General features: G+C 36.6%; 1 protein-coding gene across 4 annotated transcripts in view; it reads right to left on the reverse strand.

Annotated features, from left to right (window-relative positions):
* RTN4 (reticulon 4) overlaps positions 1-24,353 on the reverse strand; it is a 74,342-nt gene that overhangs the window by 19,084 nt on the left and 30,905 nt on the right. Inside the window, exon 1 of one of the 4 annotated variants that reach the window (XM_018055254.1) lies at positions 16,880-17,152. The exons of the other annotated variants lie outside the window; for them this stretch is intronic. Within the exon in view, the coding sequence (XP_017910743.1) occupies positions 16,880-16,913 (34 nt within the window). The 5' untranslated portion in view covers positions 16,914-17,152. Of the gene's footprint in view, positions 1-16,879; positions 17,153-24,353 lie in introns of those variants that run through there. 4 annotated transcript variants of the gene reach the window in all.

A 24,353-nucleotide genomic window follows, 5' to 3' on the forward strand; every position in this document is an offset into this window, starting at 1 on the left:
CTGGGTTGGGAGATCTCCTGGAGGAGGGCACAACAATTCACTCTAGTATTCTTGTCTGGAGAATCCCATGGACAGAGGAGCTTAGTGGGCTATGGTCCATAGGGGTGAAAAGAGTTGCGCATGACCAAAGTAACTTAGCACACATTGCTGTGTTATATCACAAACATGTCACTTTATAAATCACCCGGAAAAGGATTTTAAAACATACTCAAGTTTTCATCATTACAGAGCAAATACAAGTTGATAACCTAGATGAATGAGCAAGTAAACACCCCAAATCTATTTTTATATGAAAAAGAGAAACTCTTCCTTTGTAAAAACATCTGCCAGAACATTTATTAACCCTCAATATCACTGTTGCTAATAAAAGATAAACGCAGATATCCTCACTATTTTTTACCATCATTAAAAAGACTTAGAGGTATTTACAACATGTATTAACGTCAAATCAAGTTATATAATAAAACAAGAGTTACTCTCTGAACAGTTTCAATGACTAGATAAGAATTATTTATAAGTAGTCTCTGATTGCTGTATAGATGGCTGTGGTGTAAAGAAGTACCAGGAACAGGGACTCTAGAAACCCACACCCTGGTACCCACATCCTCAGCACTGTATAACTTTGGATGAGGCTCTGCTTCCTGTAGACTCACAGAAACTAACAGGATTCACAGTTAGTACAAAGATACGCGTCAGTCCTGCATTCAAATTCCCAATCAGCGTCCAAATTAGTCAGACTTTATGTTCTATTGTTTGTGCGGGATAAAAATTTTAAATATCTGCTTTCTTTTTTGATCTAGATTTACTAGGGGGTGAGAAGCTTAAATATTTTTATTTATATCGGTTTTTTGAAGTGAACATTCCTTTTGGTCAAACATTATTAAAGATTTAGGAAAACAAACTCACATTCCTATAATGTTTCAAGCCATTATAAACTATGCCATTATGACAACAGCAAGAGAGGAGCTAAAAAGAGAAAAAGACTGAAAAGCTACAGACTTTTTACACCTAAGAAATGTCTTTCGCGTTGCCGATCTACTATCTCCACATATCCCTTTATTTACTGAGTCAGCATTTACTGGGCACTCAGACCAAATACTGTCTATAGACATTATCTCTTTCAATTATTAAAACTCTATATGAGACAGGCTTTCAGACAAGAAAAGCGAGACCCAGATCATTTAATAAGTGGTGCACTTGAATTTTTAACACAGGCTTCCACTGATAAAACTCACCCTCTTCACGCATGATGCCAAATTAAAGGCTCAGACTTTTATTAAAAATACGTAACTATGAAGTCTGAAAGGCTATCTAGTTAACAGTTTTTATCTCTGGGTTGAACTGTTATGAACTTAATTTGCTTCATTTCCTTTTACACCACCTGAAATTGTCCCTTTTTGAGGGAAGCATGAATTACTACTATATTTACCAAAAAAGCACCCTTTCTATTCCTGTTTCATACCACTACAGAATCTTATAACAAATGTGGTTCTCCCAGTAGGCTTTCCTACTGGGAAGAAAATACCCTCCCTGATAGCTTAATACTAATATTTACATACAGTTCATAGTTAAAGTTCTGGTGCTTTGGGCTGAATCAAGCCAATTTCCCCTAAGCTCATGATACGAGGACACTCATGTGTATGATCCAGTGATATTCAGTGACTGCTGCCTAAGATAAACCTAACTGCAGGCAAGTACAGTAAACTGTAACCTACCACGTCCTTTCTACCTATCAAATGGTTCCTAAAAATGAGGTCTTTTGAAGAAATGGAAGAGCTCTGAAGATCTTGTCTGCAAGTCTATATATACTGTGTGAAAATATCCAAAGAGTGATGTAAGAGTTCTCAAAGCAGATACGATGAGAGTCATGTGGAAATAAGTCCCAGAGATGCCCTGGTGATGAGGAGGAACAAAGGGCAGAAGAGTCAAGAGACACGACAGCTAGGTACTGACAGGCAAGCATAAGCCAAAAGTAACATACCCTATAGGAAGGTCTGAGAAGCAGCCCGCATGGTCATCATGTCATTGTGCAAAGTACAGAAGGGTTTCAATCTTTTTTTGTAAAGGAATTTAACAGATTGTTAGTGAAGCTGCAAGGATTAAAAAAATACAATTTCTAGCAAAGAGGGGTATAATTTTAATTGATATTCACCAGTATTTCCAGTTTCACAGACTCCTTAAATTGGTTCTAATGAAAAAACTTTGAAAGATGAAGTTTATCTGGTATTGGTGATTCTCAATGGAGGGAGTCATAAAATTTTTTCAAAATCCTTTCCTTCCTGAGAAATATATTCAAATATTACTGCTTCTAATATCCATCAAGAAATGTATGCGTTATATCCATTAGTTAATTTAGATGTTTGTTCAACCCTGACACCAAAATCAGGCAGACACATGACAAGAAAACTACAGACCAAGATTCCTTATGAATACAGATATAATAATCCTCAACAAAGTACGAGCAATCTGAATCTAGCAACACATAAAAAGGGTTACATACCATGGCCAATGGACTTCCCTGGTGGCTTAGACGGTAAAGCGTCTGTCTACAATGCGGGAGACCTGGTTCAATCCCTGGGTCTGGAAGATCCCCAGGAGAAGGAAGTGGCAATCCATTCCAGTGCTACTGCCTGGAAAATCCCATGGACAAAGGAGCCTGGTAGGCTACAGTCCATGGGGTCTCAAAGAGTCAGACACGACTGAGCCACTTCACTTTCACTTCACCATGGCCAAGTGGTATTTATCACAGGAATACAAGGCTGGTTTCAACATATGAAAACCCATCAATAATACACCATATTAAAAGAATTAAGGACAAAACCCCACATGATGACAACAAAGAAGCATATGACAATATCTAAGACCCTTTTCATTATAAAAATACAAACTAGCAATAGGAATGGAAGGAATGTCCTCAAGCTGATAAATGTTATCTACAAAAAACCCACAACTAACATCATACTTAATGATGAAAGACTGAAAGCATTTCCCCTAAGGCCAAGAACCAGGCTAGGATATTCCTCTTTCAACTTATATTCAACACTGTCCTGGAGATATGGAGGTAGGGCAGTCAAGAAAAAGAAAGAAAAGGTATCCAGACAGTAAAGAAAGAAATTCAACAATCTCTATTTGCAAATAACACAATGTTATAGGTGGAAAATCCCAAGGAATCCACCAAAAAGGCAACAAACTAATAAACAAGTCCAGAAAGGTTGTAGGATATATATATACACACACACACACATATATATATATTGATCAATATATAAAAAATCAATTGTATTTCTATACTAGCAATGAATGATCTGAAAATGGATTAAGAAAAGAATTCCATTTACAATAAGCATCAAAAAGTTTAAACAGAGCAAAAGACTTAGAAACTGAAATTACAAGTGTTGAAAGAAATTAAAGACAAATACATGTTTACAGATTAAAAGCCTCAAATTGATCTATAGAGCAATCTCTATCAAAATCCTAGCTGCCTTTTAGAAAAAACTGACAAGCCAATTATAGAATTCCAATGGAAATGCAAGAGATCCAGAATAGCCAGAATAATCTTGAAAAACAACAGAGTTGGAGCTTTCCTTTTTCAAAGCTTCCAACAAAGCTACAGTAATCAGTTTGGTAGCTGTGTAAGGATGGACAGATAGACAGATTATGGAATAAAATTAAAAGTCCAGAAATAAACCCTTACATTATGGTCAAGTGATTTTGACAAGGATGCAAAGACATTCAATGGGGGAAAGAACAGTTTTTTCAACAAGTGGCACTAGGACAACTGGACATTAACTTCAAAGAGACCGACTGGACCCATACATTACGCCATATACAACTCAAAATGGATTAAAGACCTGAAGAGTTTACAGTACAAGACTTAGAAGAAAAAAATAAGCATAAATTTTCATGATTTTGGATTAATGTTTCCTTATAGCAGAAACAGTTTTAAAAAAGTAATAAATTGACCTCAGTAAATTAAAAACTTCTGTGCTTTAGAGGACATTATCAAAGTGAATATTCAACCACAGAATGGAAGAAAGTATTTATAAATTAAACATCTGATACAAGACTTGAATTCAGAATATATTTAAGAAACTCTTAACAACTCAACAATAGCAAGACGAATCAGCTGAAAATTGGCAAAGGATTTGAATATAAATTTCTGCAAAGAATATGGCCAGTAAGGAATGTAAAGATGTCATTAATCATTAGAGAAATGCAAACCAAAACCACAACCAGATATCACTTCAGACACACTAGGCTGGCTAAAATAAAAAAGGCAGATGACAAATGTTGGCAAAAAGTAAAAGACTGGAATCCTCTTACGTTGCTGATGGGAATATAAAATTCAGCCATGGTGAAAAACTGGCAATTCCTCAACAAGTTGAACAGAGAGTTACCATATGACCCAGCAATTCCACTCCTAGAAATTTCCATCCAAAAGACTAGAAAAATCTATGTATACAAACATTCACAGCAGCATTACTCATAGTAACCCAAAGAGGAAACAATCCAAATATCCATCAACTGATGAATGGATAAACAAAATATTCATATGACAGAATATTATTCAGCCATAAAAAGGAATGAAGAACTGATAACATGCTACAACATGGATGAGTCTTGAAAATATTTCGCTAAGCTAAAGAAGCCAAACACAAAAAGTTACACGGTTCTGTTTACATCAAGTGTCTTGAACAGGCAATTCTATAGAAGCAGAAAGTAGATTTGTGGTTGCCAAGAACTGGGAGTAGAGACTGGGAATAACTGATGATGGGTTTAAGATTTTTTTGAGGGTGGGGATGAAAATGTTCTGAAATTAAATAATGGTGATGGCTCCACAATTCTGGAAATATACTAAAAATCAATGAGTTGTATATTTAATTAAAAAATTAAAGACAAACAAAAAAACCCTTCAGTAAATATTACTGACTGATTAGAATAAAAGCATACTTATGCCAGTTTAAAGCATGCAGTAATTCTAATTATTCAAAAAATGTTTCTATGCTTTGGATTTAACATTTGTTTATTTAAACTATCAGATATCTACACTTTTAAATAAAAAACAGTGATGCTTTCAGATAACTTATAAAACAGTAAATACTATCTTACAGGCTTTTCTCTCCTTACCAGAACCTGAAAGACTGCTAAATGCCTTTAATCTTTATATTACCTGCTTCATTAATATTTGCTGCACTGTCTGAATAATGGCCAGATTTACAAGTTTCTATTCCTAAGAATAATTAAAGAGTTTAATATTTTCAAATTAAAGGACATCTTTAAATAAGAACTACAAGGTCTCTAAAATGTTAATTTTTGATTCATCTGTAATCACTTCAGTACTGCTGTTTATGAAGGAAGAGTTTAATGGCCTCTTTATTCTTGCGAAACCAAAATTAAGACAGAGGGCTTGTACAAGGAAAAGTTTACCCTTTCATGCTTCCTGAAGTCCCTTCTGTATTGCAGAATGGAGTGTTAATTATGCAAGGCAACGTAAACTTTATTCTTAAAGAAAATGTTCATGAAATTTCTTTTAAAAATCTGAAATTAATCTAACAGTGCCTCTTCCTTTTGTAATGCTTATGGATTACCAAATATTAATAATTTTGATCAATTTAAACAAAATTTGTCATTTAGAAAAGAGTGATTTATTCCCTGCAGTGCTTCCCCACTTTTGTTTTCAAAATAAAACTGTGAAAAATCTTTGATTGTGCTTTGTGCAGTGCACAGAGCAGTACAGCATCATTATCAAATCAAAATTTTAATTTAAAATAATTCCCCATACACTACAGTCTTTTATGCAAAAGAAATAACTTCTGGCCCAAGGAAGAGTAGGAAGAGTTTGCGTGCATGTGGTAATCATAAATTGTCGACTGTCATAGCTAAAAATAGTGCCAGCCTTACATGCAGGAGTCATCCAATTACATTTTGCCCCTAATCAAATTCTTACTGAAGCTCTTCCTTGAATAGCCTGAAGTCAGGTTTCAATTCTTAAATCTTTTATCTGGCTAGGAAAAAACACTGAACTAGGTGGTCTAAAAACGCTGAGAGAACAAGCCACAGCTAGTGGTAAAGCGCCTACTTTCTAAGCAAAAGCAAATACTAAGTACTCTTTAATAAAGTAATGTGAAGAATGAGAAAGGAAGAAAGGCAGTTAAAAAGGAAATTAATAAATATAAACAAATAAATGTTTAACTATTAGAATGATCTCCAAGCCAGGCTTCAGCAATACGTGAACCGTGAATTTCCAGATGTTCAAGCTGGTTTTAGAAAAGGCAGCGGACCAGAGATCAAATTGCCAACATCCGCTGGATCACTGAAAAAGCAAGAGAGTTCCAGAAAAACATCTATTTCTGCTTTATTGACTATGCCAAAGCCTTTGACTGTGTGGATCACAATAAACTATGGAAAATTCTGAAAGAGACGGGAATACCAGACCACCTAACCTGCCTCTTGAGAAACCTATATGCAGGTCAGGAAGCAACAGTTAGAACTGGACATGGAACAACAGACTGGTTCCAAATAGGAAAAGGAGTACGTCAAGGCTGTATACTGTCACCCTGCTTATTTAACTTCTATGTAGAGTACATCATGAGAAACGCTGGGCTGGAAGAAGCACAAGCTGGAATCAAGATTGCTGGGAGAAATATCAATCACTTCAGATATGCAGATGACACCACCCTTATGGCAGAAAGTGAAGAGGAACTAAAAAGCCTCTTGATGAAAGTGAAAGAGGAGAATGAAAAAGTTGGCTTAAAGCTCAACATTCAGAAAACGAAGATCATGGCATCTGGTCCCATCACTTCATGGGAAATAGATGGGGAAACAGTGGAAACAGTGTCAGACTTTATTTTTGGGGGCTCCAAAATCACTGCAGATGGTGACTGCAGCCATGAAATTAAAAGACGCTTACTCCTTGGAAGAAAAGTTATGACCAACCTGGATAGCATATTGAAAAGCAGAGACATTACTTTGCCGACTAAGGTCCGTCTAGTCAAGGCTATGGTTTTTCCAGTAGTCATGGATGGATGTGAGAGTTGGACTGTGAAGAAAGCTGAGTGCCGAAGAATTGATGCTTTTGAACTGTGGTGTTGGAGAAGACTCTTGAGAGTCCCTTGGACTACAAGGAGATCTAACCAGTCCATTCTAAAGACGATCAGCCCTGGGTGTTCTTTGGAAGGAATGATGCTAAAGCTGAAACTCCAGTACTTTGGCCACCTCACGTGAAGAGTTTACTCACTGGAAAAGACCCTGATGCTGGGAGGGACTGGGGCCAGGAGGAGAAGGGGACGACCGAGGATGAGATGGCTGGATGGCATTACCGACTCAATGGACGTGAGTCTGAGTGAACTCTGGGAGTTGGTGATGGACAGAGAGGCCTGGCGTGATGCAATTCATGGGGTTGCAAAGAGTCGGACACGACTGAACGACTGAACTGATTAGAGTGATATTAAATTTTTAGTTTATTTTTCACAATCATAATCTTCATACTAATACATACTATGTTATTTATTATAAATCACATGCCTTAAATAAAATTTTCCCAATTGCCAGGAAAAATGAGTAGAATTCAGAGTTAATCATTTATTACCGCATAGCAAGTTTTTATCTCCATATAATAAGCAGTACTCTTGCCTGGAGAATCCTATGGACAGAGGAGCCTGGTGGGCTACAGTCCCTGGGGTGGCAAAGAGTCAGACACGACTGAGTGACTAACACGCACACACAGTAAGCATTCGCCTGGCTAATAAACGACAGGTGAAGGTACACAAAAAGATCTGTGCAGAGTGGGAGTTTAACCTTTCTGCAAAGACAGTAAGAGAAGCTTGAGTCCTATTTCTTCCATCTATTTACCATCAGTATGACCCTGGTTAGATCACTTAACCTAGTTTCCCATGTATAAAACTGGAAAAATGATAGCCACCTAACAAGTTAAGTTGAAAATGAAATGGGATTTCACACGTGAAAATGCTTGATGAACTAAATACTAAATAAAAGTAATGTCTGAAGAGATAAAGTCAAGTAACTCAATCAAATATTAAACACTATGCTTTAATGCTCAACTAAGCTCTGATTTTTTTAAAAGGTGAGTTCAACTTTCTCTGAAAGAAAGCACTGCTAACTTGGTTTCAGTTAGGAAGTTTCATGTTGAAGGGTACCTAGTATTGCTACAAAGTATCTCAACTAAATACCTGGCAAACCAGCCTCCCTCTTGGCCATCTCTCCTCATCCTGTAGCTTGAGTTTCTAAAAGACATTAATTTCAGACAGGTCCTTGTGTCTCTCATAACTAAATCTTCCCTGTCTTACTCCTGACAACTTTACAGTATGTTGTCCATTTTGACCACCACATATCTCAGGAAGAAACATTTTACATAAAATTAGTATAAATTCTATATTTGCCCTTCCCATAGTAATTTAGCAATCCCCTATTCTGAGCAAGGAACTGTGCGACTGTTTTGTATACATTATCACTGATCACAACACCTCTATAGAGTGCTTATTACCTGCATTTCATACATAAAGAAAGCGAGGCTACGGAGTATTAATATTATTAAATTGTGCAGGGTTACCAACTGAAATTCAGGTCTGACTATGAATGTCTCACTCCTTCCATCATACCACATTTTGTATTTAAAGGACTTTATCTAACTCCACATCCAAGGTCAGAGGTGGCAGTCGAGGGGAGCTACCCCACGCCCAATGTAGGGAGCTGTGGCTGTGCTTTGCTGGAGCAGCCGTGAAGAGATATCCCACGTCCAAGGTAAGAGAAACCCAAGTAAGACAGTAGGCACTGAGAGAGGGATCAGACAGACTCAAACCACAATCACAGACAACTAGCCAATCTGATCACATGGACCACAGCCTTGTCTAACTCAGTGAAACTAAGCCATGCCGTGTGGGGCCACCCAAGACAGATGGGTCACGGTGGAGAGGCTTGACAAAATGTGGTCCACTGGAGAAGGGAATGGCAAACCACTTCAGTATTCTTGCCTTGAGAACCCCATGAACAGTATGAAAAGGCAAAAAGATAGGACACTGAAATATGAACTCCCCAGGTCGGTAGGTACCCAATATGCTACTGGAGATCAGTGGAGAAATAACTCCAGAAAGAAGAGGATGAGATGGTTGGATGGCATTACCGACTCAATGGACATGGGTTTGGGTAGACTCCAGGAGTTGGTGATGGACAGGGAGGCCTGGTGCACTGCGATTCATGGGGTCACAAAGAGTTGGACACAACTGAGTGACTGAACTGAACTGATCAGTACTCATTAGCTCTTTATCCTTCTTGAGGATTCCATATAGTGTTTCAACCCCAGTTTAAATAACTGAGGAGATGCAATTTCAGTAATACAGATTCATTAATAGGACTGAATCATGTTCTGTCTAAATTGCAAATTGTGATTCCTAGAACCTATCTAAATTGTCCCTCTCTTTGAAAATAATAAAAAACTATAATGGCAATAGATTTAGATAGATGAGACAACATAAATCGACCACAAAACTGCACATCTTCCTAATAATGTAGCATTTTTTAAGATCAATGTCTTAAGCAATGTTGGAGAATTACTCCAAAAGAGACTGATAGTCCAATAGGCACTTCAAAATAGAATATGTGACCTCAAAAGATTAAGAGTAAGCAACAGGAGAGTCATGAAAACCCTTGAGCCTTTTTTGTAAAAGGACATTATGTATGATCCACTGTGAAAATTCAGCTATAAAACATGTCATTTTGTGTTAACCAATTTCATAGTAAAAACTACACATCAGAAAGCCCCCAAACTTGATTCATTTCTGTTTATTCTAAGAACTTATGCACAGCTGTGATTACAACCTAAATTTTAAATTTCATAACTGTTGGTTTTATGTTTCAAAATAAAGTCTTAAATAAATTTTTTGCCCTCTGTTATTTGCCATGAAATTTGAGCTTACTTTAAGTGGTTGTTTCCCCTATATTAAGTATCCTCAAGGAGAAAATGTTTCAATACAGTGCAGGAAAGTAAAACTACTATTATTGTTGCTGACTTCTAAGGAAAATCCAAACTTCTACGAGTTAAGAGAACTGTGAGGTTCCCTAACTAGCCAACCAATTTACTTAATTCATTAGTTCCTGTTGTTTTCAACACTTTCTTTAATCCCACATTCCATTTCTAGCTGTATTAGAAGAGAACCAAAAAATACACCAGAAAATAGTTCTAACTTCTCACTTGCAATGTGCTGGCATCCACACATGACAAGAAATAGGCACCAAACCTTAGAAACAGGAAATTGCTGCAGAAGTCCTATTTTCTACTAATAAAAAATAAGTGGGAAACATACTGTTCCATTACTCCAGAAATCTTAATAAACTGAAATAGGTGGAAAAGTCAGAGCAAATTACTAGTTTAAAAAGAGAATGAACTTCACTAGTAGGTAAACCTCTATAACCTTACATATCTATTGCATACTCAATATAAGTGCTCAATGAATAAATGGCTAATAGTACATACAGTGTGTGTGCATGCGTGTGTGTTAGTTGCTTCAGTCGTGTCCAACTCTTTGTGACCCTAGAGCCCGCCAGGTTCTTCTGTCCGTGGGATTCTCCAGACAAGAATACTGGAGTGGAGCCCTCCTCCAGAGGATATTCTCAACCCAGGAATCAAACCCAGGAATCACTGGCAGCACATATGCAACGGTATTTTAGTGCCTATCAATACCTTACATAATGCTTAAAATGTGATTGGATTAAAAATTTGAGGACAATGAAGCAGACTAAAGTAGACATATTGATATATTTATACACTATATACACAGAAACACACATCCAGTAACATAAATAAGCATTATCCTTGATGATGACCCTATGCCACTAGCTATGTAGTGCTAAACAAATAATTCAATCTCTTTAGTTTTCCTGTTTTCCTTACCTGTAAAACATGACTATTTAGAATAGGATAAATGACTAATAAGATGTCTTATCTATGGGTAAAATATAAAAATCCTGGATTCACAAAAGTTGCTTAAGTTACTTAACTGCTCCTTTAAGAAGGGGTAAGGTAAGGAGAATCTCTTTTATTTTTCCCATTTGAAAATACATTTTTAAAAATTCCCAAGAATGAATGTATGGGTGTCCCAGGTGGCAGTGGTAAAGAATCCTGCCAATGCAGGAGATGCGGGTTTGATCCCTGGGTCAGGAAGATCCCCTGGAAAACAGCATGGCAACCCATTCCAGTATTCTTGCCTGGAGAATCCCATGGACAGAGGAAACTGATGGGCTACAGTCTATGAGGTTACCAAGAGTTGGACACAGCTGAATGACTGAGCGCGCACAGAATGGATGTATACGGTTCAAGGACAGAAGTAAACCTGGACGAGTATCAAAGTTCTCATCCTCTCACTCTATTGCAAAGCTATGCACAGTCAGTGAGAAGACCCAATGATGAGGCCACCGCTATTTCTTCTGCTTTCAAGGAATTTACAGACTAGAAAAAAAAAAAGCCAATATTTTATACATATACGTGTGTGTGTGTGTGTGTGTGTGCACGTGTGCTGTGCTAAGCTGCTTCATTTATGTCCGACTCTGTTGAGACCCTAAGGACTATAGCCTGCCAGGCTCCTCTGCCCATGGGATTCTCCAGGCGAGGATACCAGAGTGGATTGCCATTCCCTTCTCCAGGGGATATTCCCAACCCAGGGATCGAACTGGCGTCTCTTAACGTCTAACCTGCGTTGGCAGGCGGGTTCTTTACCACTATAGATGTAAAACTGTAACCGAAGGCACAGAATGAAACCCAAGAGATTGGAGTTCTGAGGAACCTGGATCATCTTCACTTGAGAGGTGAATACCTCAGGAAGGACTGGGCCTAAAACTTGGACTGGATTTTAGACAGAGAAAAAGAGAAGCAAATGCAAAGAACAGGCATGTTGAGGGAGTGAGTCCTTCAGTGTGGCTGGAGGCAGAATAATGGGAGATGGGGTTACGGAGGCGAGGACTAGACTGCGGATGCCTTTTAAAAGTCCAGGACAGAAGTATGAACTCGATTTGAAAAGTAAAAGAAAATCTCTTAAGCGCTATAATCACAGCCATACTTTAGGAAGTGTTTGGCTTGATACATAGGAGTTAGTAGAAAAGCCAGTTAGAAGTTCTGGTGAGGAATGAGGAAAACCCAGATTTGGGTAAACATAAAAAACAGAGCAGATACTTCCATTGTTCCCACTACTTATCCACTTAAGATTTTAAACCATATAAAGGAGGAAAAAAGTGCAAATTTACTCTTTTTCAACTTAAACTGGTTCTCATCAAGTAATTTACTTACAACAGACAAAAATAGCTATCTTAGAAAAGAGTTAAAACCATCAAGAAAGCATATGGAGTATTTAATTTTGGCCAGGGTTTCAGGACAGGTACTTCTATACATTGCTCAAAATCATTTGCATCTTTCTGGAGGGTAGTTTTGCAACATGAATCAAAAGTCTAAATACTATAATCCAGCAATTTGGAAATAATTATAAATAAGAACAATAATTTACCTCCAATACTTTGGCCACCTGATGTGAAGAACTGACTCATTTGAAAAGACCATGATGCTGGGAAAGATTGAAGGCTGGAGGAGAAGACGCCCACAGAGGATGAGATGGCTGGATGGCATCACCGACTCAACGAACATGAGCTTGAGTAAGCTCCGGAGTTGGTGATGGACAGGGAAGCCTGGCGTGCTGCAGTCCATGGGGTAGCAAACAGTCTGACACGACTGAGCGACTGAACTAAACTGAACTGATGTTTGTTCTAGCACTGCTCATACTTGCAAAAACTTCAGGAATAACTTGAGTATTTAACTATATGGGATTAACAGGGCATACTTAGAAGACTACATCCATTAAAACAATGTAGAATGTTTTGTGAAGTGATAGCTTCCTTCTTCCACAGAGCTTCTAAGTTTTCTACAACATACACATACACACACACAGTATAACAATACTAAAGCAGTAAAAAAAACTAGAAGAAATCGCTAATGAATGACTCAACATTGGGTTTCAGCTAAGTTTAGAACTGAAAAGCAGGGAGGCTTCCTCTAATCAATAGGTCTCTCAATTGATTAACATCCAAGTTCCCTTCTCAGGATTTTTTTGGGGGGTGGGTTTAAGTAAGGGGTTTAGTAAGGCATGTTTCAAGCAGCAAGATTTCTTCTTCTCTCTACCTGAATGTCAGTATAAGCATACGCCTGTATCCACATACTCAGTAACCTTATGCTTTGAAAGAAACTGAAAGTGACTTAGCAACAGTAGAGAAAGCCCTAAACTCCAGAAATGGTCCTAGGTCAATCTGTCTTGCCTTACAATCAAACTAGGTTTAAATGCTAGAAAACTTCTGTCCCCATTCTACACAAACTTCTCTCGAGGTTCACTTACAGCATGTTAACTGCCAAATCCCAAAAGCACTGGTAATAATGCGTAGTGTTGCACATTTCTAAAATTCAATAGGGTCCACAGTTATTCCTCCATCTTCACATTAAATGACTTCTCTGTAGTGTTTTAACCACCCATTCTATTTTCTCTTGAAAAATCTCTCTCTCCTTAAGATCAGGGAACCAGCACCATCCTGCTTGGACTCTAACTTCCTCGTCTTCCTGGTCCGTACATCCCCACTATTTCAGTAGGTTTTAGGATTTCCTTACTTAACCTTCTGTTCTTTTCATGCTAATATCCTCACAGTATTCATCTGTCTCACTTTGCATTCAATTCTCAATTAGTCATTCATCATTAAGCCTGTCATTTCACTAAGCTTCAGTAAATTTCCAAAATGGAACTTGGCATCATTTCTACCTACTTTAGCTCTATTTCCACTGACACTAAAGCATGAGCACTGCCAAAGTTTCACTCTGAAATTTCATGTTGTCCTCCGAGTCCCTCCTTCACCCTAGTCCCACAAATCTATGTCAAATGTCAAGTACTCCTCTCTAAATTTCTCAAACCTGCCACCCCCTTTTCATTCTTATTTCAGGCCAAATCGAGGCACTATTTGCTTTAAACGTAGGCACAAATACAGTTATCCCCTTCTGCCTCTAAGTTCTTCTCCAATTTATCTTATATAGCACCCCAAAACAGTCTTTAAAACTTCCAAAGGCTCTTCCCTCCTTTTATGATAAAATCCAAAGATTGCAGTGTCTTCTGCAATCTGACCCAGAGTATCTTTTCATAAAACCAGAGAACATCAACACTGGTACACCAGAAATCATGCAAAAGAGGAAAATGAAGACAAAAATAAGGTTCAGTTTCTTACTCTGGCCAAAATCACACACAAAGAAAAACCACAGAAAGAGAAACCTGAAAACATAGATTGGGGTTTCCTAAATGTGTCTGATTATAACATAAATGGTGTTATAACCCTAGTGTCAAGGCCACACACTTCCCCTGTAAGTTCTGATTTGGTAGACCTGAATAGGATCACAGGAATCCATACAAAAAAGAAGGTAATTCTTCTCTTCAAGGAACTTTGAGGAAACCTGACCTAGATCTTACAAATCTTCTACATTCTTTAATCATACCAATCTTATCTTGCAGCTACTATTCTATAAACATTCTTTTCTACCCAGAAAGCTCTATTATACCTTGTTTAGTGGTTAAATCATTCTCCCACCCCACCCAAATCTCCAAACCTACCTATTCCTTCTATTTTGGGCTCTTTAAAATCTTTTGACTGTCTTAATCAGTGCTTTTCAAATCAACCTCAATGGTCAAGTACTTCATAGATTTCATTTGTTATAAGTATTCCACTAAGAACAACAGAAAACCCAATACAAAAAATATATAAAAGAATATAAATTATTAATGTGGGGCTTAGCCTGAAAGATAGAATGTCTTCAACAATAATCAGCAAAAACAAAAACAAAACCAAATTTTAAACAGAATATCTGAAATCAGATATCTCATTTCTTTATACCCTTCTATATTACCATCATTAGATGTGACAACTGGATGAACAGGGGTGGTAAGGGAGGAGAAATAAGAATATCTCATTTCTTTATACCCTTCTATATTACCATCATTAGATGTGACAACTGGATGAACAGGGGTGGTAAGGGAGGAGAAAAATATATGTATGGGCTTAAGACTGTTTTTTGTTTAGTATACCTAGAGAGCTTAGATTAGATTCTTTCCTCTATTGTCACACTTTTCATAAAATGAAGAAAAACTCACTGCATGGTAGTTTCAGCTTCTCACTGATTTCCACTTAAGTCATAACCTCTAATCTGCAACACTAAAATTATCTGCTGATAAACACTAAAATATAACTTAACAAATGAATACGAACAATAGATAAAGTTAGTCTTCCCACGTAAAAAAGCCAAAGGCAGGCACTAAAAAAAGTATCCGGCCATTCCACTTACATACAAAATGAGGCTCTCCAGAGATATTTCAGAATAAATTTGATTTTATATATAGTGCCTGAAAATAATCAAAATAAATCTCTGGTATAATATGGATTATACTCGATCTTAATGTCTCCAATATCAAAGTATTCCTAAATTAGTTCAGCAAATAAAGAACTTAAGACGTTGTTAAATGGTCTAACATTCAAATTATTAATATAGAGACTTAATGGTTGCTGAGTAGGCTGTGATGTGACTTTTCACTTATTTTTAAAGTCTATATTTATTGTATTGTTACCCTTAGTGATGTTTTTACTTAACAAAACCTAATAAAGCAATTTACTTTCACTTTCTAATGCTAATGGTCAGAAGGATGAATAAAAATCCTTCTCTTCATTAAATTCATATGTAAGGAAACCATAAAGGTAAAAAAAATCCAGCTATATTGTTTTTTGTTCTTTAAGTGTTAACTATAAACTCTTTCAAATGTCTCAATATGACCTCAATCTTAAGCTCACCTTTTTCCCACAATACTTTACTGACCAAATTTTTAAAGATATTGTAATTAGCTCCACATACTGCTTTTAGAAACATTTACCACCAATCCTGCTAACAATTTTGCTATAGAAATATTTTAATTATAAAACTTAAATGTGGCCAAAAAATTGCTTGTATGGAATGTCTAATCAGACTACTTAAAAACAGCTCTAACAATTTTTAAAATAATTTATTATAAGGTCAGATATACAGTCTGATATACCTTCCTTTTTCCTTAAAATGGCACATTTAACCATCTACATAATAAAATATTTTTAAAATATTCATTACACTCATGAGCTTAAATTCTTACACAACCCAGATCCACTGAGACTTGAAAGGATCTGGGCTTTCAAGGGGGAGGAAAGGGGATCAAGATCACTGATTGGTTATTACAAGGACAAAGGTTACTGATTTAAATATAGACACACAGTTAAAACTACTATATATTTTAAACGTTTTAAGACATACAAAATTATAATCTAATTAAAAGGTAACTGGTAATAACTTTAAAGGTTCAATAATATTTCCAAAGAAGAAAACAGGCTTAGTGCAAACACAGAATCTTGCTACCTACAAATCTTTGGATAGAATTTCAACTACACCAAGTCAGCTTTAAAAAAAAAAATACTGAGTCACAGAAAATATGTCTTTACGGAATACAAACATGCCTATGTAGATTTATCACACCCAAGTGACCAAATGAAATTCTGTTAAAAGGACATTGTTTAAAACATGAAAGATTTAAGAACAGAACCTAATCAACGACAGGACTGCAAAGACGAAATAGACTGCCAGTGAAACAGAACAGCGTGACATTTTCTCATACACAGCCAAATGCAAAAACATCTGAAATAGCTGATTTAATCCTTTACTCCTAAACCCTTATCAACTTCATTTTCAATCCAAAATAGATCTAAACTGCAAAGGTTATTCATAGAAATACATTACTGGTCACATAAAAAATGAACAAAAGATTAAAAGCAGATATACCCTTGTCCTTCCAATTTTTCTTCTGACCGTCCATCTCTTGTCACGATCTGCCCTACAGATGCAATTATCAATTATGCATACCAGCAGAAAAGCTGCAACTGCAAAAATCTACCCCCTGAGACATGAAATACCCGTTTCCTCAACCGAAGCCTGCAGTCTCCTCTGCTGCACAACTGCAGCAGGACTGAAGTCACCTGACGCCTTCTGGGTGTGGAACAGTCTGACGCAGTGCAATCTGTAACTAGGCTACCAATGCCCAGGCACTGCCGCCTTCTCCTGTCTGCTTATTGTTCTAGTCTTTTGCTTGTTGCTCACACCCAATGGAGCTACTTTTGTAGGGTGGGGTGGGGTGGGAGGCAAGCCACCAAAAGAAAGGAAAGAAAAGAGGGTTGCTCTGGCAGAGTTAATCGCTGAATATATCTGTAACATACTTGAAGACCACGTTCGGTTTTTGTTTTTTTTTTCTTGACAAGGGAATTATGCTGCTGCTTTCCAGCCGCATTTAAAACTTTAAAATTAATGATTACCTGATAAGATAAAAATGGACTGATCCAAAGAAGGGTAACAGCTTAAATTTCAAGTCTTGCAAATGCATTCTCTTTTTACTTTCTCCTAAATTATCAGCATTTTGCTGATATGAGGGTATGACAAGAGAATCTTAAAAGTTAAATTATTACTGTTTCTTGAATATAAATTAAATAGAAAAAAGTTTTTATTCTATTTCAGCAATCTATTTCTAATGCAAGGCCATTTTTTTCTTCTTTTGCAATTACAGAAATCCAGAGACTTGCAAATATGCACTTATTCGTAATCACCACCTGCTCCAACTCAATCTTTCAATAAATATCTATTAGACACCACTGCAGGTACTATTAATAGACTCTTTGCTTGAGGAGAAATATTCACATGCTAATTATATCATTCACTTTGGGAAAGTGACATAAGACCAAAATAAAATTTTACTGATAAATACAAAAACAAATCTAAGGAATTTCCAAAATTTTTATTATAAAATTATAAAACTGACATTCATTTCAGTACAGAATATTTTATCTTTACTAACATTTCACAACTGGTTTGACTAATGCTATCATTTGACTTTAGCAGGAAAGGCAACATATATTTTTTAATGCTTTATATGCTGAAGTATAAAGAATGGAGCCTATGCAGGAAACTACATACTTCAGAAGATTAGCTACAATGAAATAGTATAACATATATATATGTTTTATATATATATATTATATATATATATGTATACATATTAGAACTTGCTGTAAAACTGGGGCTTCAAAAAACCAGTGATCATATCAGAAGTGGCCTGAATAAAGAACTCAGTTCTTTCCCTCTCTGCCTCTCTAACTCCAAACACAAATAAAGCGAAGCAATTTTTAAAGAGAGTCTAGTATTCTCAGATAAAAAGTTAATATTTAACTTTAAATTCTCCTCACTGGACCCTTGGATAATGTGATATTTGATATGACTGTCACCAAGTCATATCACAGCTGAAAATCTCTGGCCTCTTCCTGCAGTAGTTAGAAATGCCAAAATATGCACTAACTAAGTAACATTTCCAAAGCAGTATTTTCTAATAATGAATTCCTCAAGACTGAAGGCCACTAACTACTTTAACTTTAGAATAATGCACTCAAAAACATCACCCAAACAGTTTCCAAGTCAGAGATTACTACACTAATAGGAGAGGGAAAAAAGAATTCTTAAGACAAAAGGTATTTACCATCCATATTATTCACATCTTCTGCTCCTTGACTCGGTTCAGTCTAGGATTTCAGACAGCAGAGGTCTGTATTTTGGAGTAGGTAGCAATACGTAAGCTGTAAGACCTCCCAGGCCACCTCTTGCAAGATAGTCCTCCTTTTCCATTTCTTTCCTTCCTCTAATTCTGAACCCCAGAAAAACTCAAGTTTTTGTTTTGCTTTGTTTGCTTTGCCATGTTTAGAGATGAGGACAAATAAGGTGAGAAAGAAGGGATCATTTGGGTTGAAGTGCTACTCTCTAAATTGGCAGTTGCTAGTATACAATTCTTAATAACTAAAAAAATTATTTCTACTTTCCAGCAATGGACAACAGGAATTTGTAATAAAAAAGTTATAGTTACAGAGTAGTTTTAAACTTACTTCAAAATTTAATTATTCTGAGCTATACCAAAGTATGAAACTAAACATATGTCCCATTACTGAAAGGGATTAAAGTATAATGCTTAACACCATATGCTGTAATATAATGCCCTCTATGGACTAAATTATAGCACTTCAGCATTAATTACTGAATTTAACCTAAGACATGAACAAAGACTGTATTCTAGAAAATGAACAAGCTAAAAATAACCAAAAAATAATGAACATTCTAAGATCTATAAACAATTTCATATAAGCTGCTAAAAATGAATGCTACAAACCATAAAGAAATTGAAAGTGATACTATTCAATGAGAACTAAATAAACGTTGATTTCTTATATTATAATCCAAAATAAATACAAAAGATCCAAAGCATTTTAAAATTTGGAATTAAATAGTCATTAGGTTTTGAACAAATCTTTGAAAACTTTTAAGTTTTCGCTGAATACATGTTTGGGGGAATCTTCAAGGTCACTTCATAATGTTTATCATAGCATGATTCAAGCATTTGTTTGATTCAATATGTTGTGCCTGAATTCAAAATCCTCTTATATATAAAGTCATTTTCAAAGTCATTTCTTAGTGTGAAGCAAATATGCACAACTCACTAAACTCCTTTGCCCAACTGAATATGGTGGATTACAGAGCATTCCACAGATACCCTTTTCTGTCTCCAACACTAGATGGCACCAACACCCACAGTACAGTTGACTGTCCAACCCAAGACATGCAATCTGGCAAAAACTACTCAATTTTCCAGCTCTTTCCCAGGATTGATTGGCAGTCAGGAACTAGATCAAAGTACCATGGGAAAATGAAAATAACTCCAACACCAAAAAACATGTGGAATAAAACGATCTTTGACCAGAATTCAAAATCAATTTTGAACAGATCTGAATTAAACATAAAGAAAGAAAGTGAAGTCGCACAGTCGTGTCTGACTCTCTGCAATCCCATGGACTGTAGCCTACCAGGTTCCTCAGTCCATGGAATCTTCCAGGCAATAGTACTGGAATGGGCTGCCATTTCCTTCTCCAGGGGATCTTCCCAACCCAGGGATCGAACCCGGGTCTCCCGCACTGCAGGCAGACACTTTACCGTCTGAGCCACCAGGGAAGCCCAAATTAAAAATCGAAAATGAAGCTATAAATTAGTAAATAAATTAAAGGTTATAAATATTCCCATGTGAAAACTGAAAATATCCACTAAAAAGTAAAACAAAATTTAGAAAACTAAGGGAAAATTATAAAATGACAAAAATTTGCATCTTTGTTCTGTATACAAAGAACTCTCAAAATCAGAAAGGTGATTCTAAATTTTAAATGGGCAAAGGGGATGAACAGGCACTTCAAACAAGAAATACAAATAATCGATAAATATGTGGAACACGTTCACTTTCATTAATAATCAAAGATCAAAACAGCAAGATAGTTACTTTAACCTGTCAAACTACTAAAGGTTTAAAAAAAAAAAGCCAAGTACACAATGTCTGGAAGGATACTTACGAAGCAAGTCCTAGTAAATGACTCTAGGAAGGTACACTAGACAGCTGGTTAAGAAAGGGAGAAGACTTTACTGTAATTATACTTTTTGAACTTTGTATAATGTGTAAGTCATTAACTACCAAAAATTTTTTTTTAATTAATAAATATTAATTGTTGGTAATCAACAGAGCAATGGGTTTTCTAACTACTAGAAGGGCAAAAATTAGTACAAGTCCTGACAAGGGATTAATCTCCAAAATATACAAACAGCTCATGCAGCTCAATATCAAAAACCAAATATCCCAATCCAAAAATGGGGAGAATTAAACAGACATTTCTCCAAAGACGTAAAGATGGTCAACAAACACATGAAAAGATGTTTACCATCGCTAATTATTAGAAAGATACAAGTCAAAACTACAGTATCACCTCACATCAGTAAGAATGGCCATCATCAAAAACAAAAAATCTACAAACAATAAATGCTGGAGAGAGTGTCGAGAAAAGGGAACCCTCCTAAAGTGTTAGTGGGAATGTAAATTGGTACAACCATTATGGAGAACAGTATGGTGGATCCTTAAAAAACTAAAAATAGAGCTACCACATGACCCAGCAATCCCACTACTGGGCATATACCCTGAGAAAACCATAATTCAAAAGGACATATGCAGCACAATGTTCACGGCAGCACCATTTACAGCAGTCAGACACGGAAGCAACCTAGATAACTGTCAACAGAGTGGATAAAGATGATATGGTACATATATACAATGGAATATTACTCAGCCACAAAAAAGAACAAAATAATGCCAGTTGCAGCAACATGCATGGATCTATCGAGATGATCATGCTGACTGAAGTAAGCCAGAGAAAGACAAATATCACATACTGCTTATGTGCTTGCGTGCTAAGTCACTTTCAGTCGTGTTCAACTCTGTGAGATCCTATGGACTATAGCCCGCCAGGCTCCTCTGTCCATGGGATTCTCCAGGCGAAAATACTGGCGTGGGTTACCATGCCCTCCCTTCAGGGGATCTTCCCAACCCAGGGATCAAACCCACGTCTCTTACATCTCCTGCACTGGCAGGCAGGTTCTTTACCACTAGCGCCACATGGGAAGCCCCATGTTGATTATATGCAGAATCTTATTAAAAAAAAAAAAGGTACAAATGAACTTATTTACAAAACAAAAATAGAGTTAGCCATGTAGAAAACAAACTTATGGTTACCAGGGGGAAGGGATAAATTGAGACTAAATTGAGACTATACATACTACTACATATAAAATATATAATAAGGACCTATAGTATAGCACAATGAGCTCTACTCAATACTCTGTAAAGACCTATATGAGAAAAGAATCTATTAAAGATTGGGTATATGCATAACTGATTCACTTTGTTGTACACCTGAAGCTAACACAACATTGTAAATCAACTATATTTCAATAAAAAATTATTTTGCAAAGTTAGCCCAATATCTGAAACACCGTAGAAGCTCAAAAGGTATTGTGTTTACTATACCTAATTTGCTATGCAACCTTGGAGAAGCTTCTTAACATTCCTGGACTTAGGTTTTTTCATCCATTAAGTGATTCCCTCTTTCAGATTATGATGAAGACTAAATGAGATGATTTGCGTGAAAGTTCTTGGTGCTTAAAAGATTTCCCATAAATGGCAGTCCCTCCTTTCCAGGTAAAATGCAAATAATTAGGCTTTCCTTGGCCGTGCAAAATACTTAGTTTAAAAACATCCCAAATAGGAAGAACACCTAAAAGTGAAAGCGAACTGAAACAAATCTAACTTTATTTCAAATGAGTAGTATAACCACACTGGAGTGGGGGGAAATGGAAGGAAAAGGGAAAATAAAACCAACCCAAGTAACTGCGCAGGGCTGAGGCAGGTTGTCAGGTGGATTTGAAAAATAATCCTCTTCATTATTTTATTATAATGATATTATAAAACATTCTAAGACTATTTTAGATGCATTCAAGGATTAAACAAATTAATAAGTGTGAGGAGTCATGTTCTCACTATAGAAAAGTGTTAAGTCACTCAGTCGTGTCTGGCTCTCTGCAACCCCATGGACTGTAGCTTGCCAAGCTTCTTTGCCCAAGGAATTCTCCAGGCAAGAATACTGCAGTGGGAAAGCCATTCCCCTTCTCCAGGGGATCTTCCCGACCCAGGGATCGAACCCGTGTTTCCTACATTACAAGCAGATTCTCTACCATCTGAGGGAAAATACAAATGTGAAATGAGGGAAGCAAGAAACAGTACTCTAGGAATGTTTTGGATCTGGAAGTATACATAAACTCATGACTTCGTAAATACATGGATGTACTTATGTTTATTCGTATGTGTGTATAAAAGTATTTCCTCCCTCTGTCCATTGAAAGGGCTAAAATGCACAGATCCCATAGGAGCAAAGTACAACTCTTCGTATTTTGCATCCAGCTCTTGATCACTGAAAGGAATCAGGGACCCTTGGAGAAACTGCTGACTTTGTGTCTGGGACAAAGCGGGCAAAAGATGAGCCTAGAACATTTCATTATGGTAGAAAGTAGGAAGTGTTTCCCTCTTCACTTAAAAGGATAGCTGCATGTCACTGAGCCAACTCGAAGGGGAGCCCTTCAAATCTGGGTCAATTTATAACCAAAATAATTTAAGTATGGTAATGATTTGTAAACCATTAGGGGAAAAGAGAAATTCATGGATCCATACTGATAATTAATTAGTCAACTAACGGAAAAACATATTTCTTGCTACGAGTAGAAAACTGGTATTGATTGACAAATGTGGAGGAAGTTTTAGAACTGGAAAATCATCTTTTGTAAATTTAGTGGTGAAGAATAAATCAACCAAGATTCATCAATAGACACTAAATCTAGGGAAAGAATTTTAATAAAGGGCAGGATATTTGCAGTGTCACCCATCAGCTGTCACAAAGGACAATAATCATATAAGGAAATCAGGAACCACTTGACCAAATGACCTAGATTAACCTCATCAATGAAGGACTGATGGATAGTAGGTACCTCCAGATTGACATCATGAGAGGGGCACTATACCATCTTCATTTTGGCCATGAATCATAACCTCAATCTAATCACTAACAAACATTACACAAATGCAAAAAAAACAAAAAACAATAAACAAAAAAAAACAAGGAATTTTCTACAAAAACGAGAGAAGGGAAAGGGCTTGTGTTCTTCAAAAATGTTAGTCATTAAGAGAAAAACTGGATATGCTGCAGATTAAAGGAACCAAAGGCAACATAACAATATAAAAATTGGCTCTAGACTGGACCCTACAGTAGAGGACACTAGGTCAACTAACAACTGGAATGTGAATGGTAGATTAGAAAAAAGCACTGTTATCAATGTAAAGTTACAAAGTTAATAGCTGTACTGAGGTTACGTAACAGAATATCCGTTTTTGAAGTATTTAGGGGTAACACAGAATGTACAAAACTTATCTCATGGGCTCTGGAAAAAAGGGTGTATTTATGTATCCATTGTCTAGTTATCACTAGAGAAATATCAATAACCGCAGATATGCAGATGACACCACCCTTATGGCAGAAAGTGAAGAGGAACTAATTGATGTGATCACTAATCTAGAGCCAGACATCTTGGAATGTGAAGTCAAGTGGGCCTTAGAAAGCATCACTACAAACAAAGCTAGTGGAGGCGATGGAATTCCAGTTGAGCTGTTTCAAATCCTGAAAGATGATGCTGTGAAAGTGCTGCACTCAATATGTCTGCAAATTTGGAAAACTCAGCAGTGGCCACAGGACTGGAAAAGGTCAGTTTTCAATCCAATTTCAAAGAAAGGCAATGCAAAAGAATGCTC

Source organism: Capra hircus, chromosome 11, assembly GCF_001704415.2.
Source record: "Capra hircus breed San Clemente chromosome 11, ASM170441v1, whole genome shotgun sequence".
Classification (NCBI taxonomy): Eukaryota; Metazoa; Chordata; class Mammalia; order Artiodactyla; family Bovidae; genus Capra; species Capra hircus.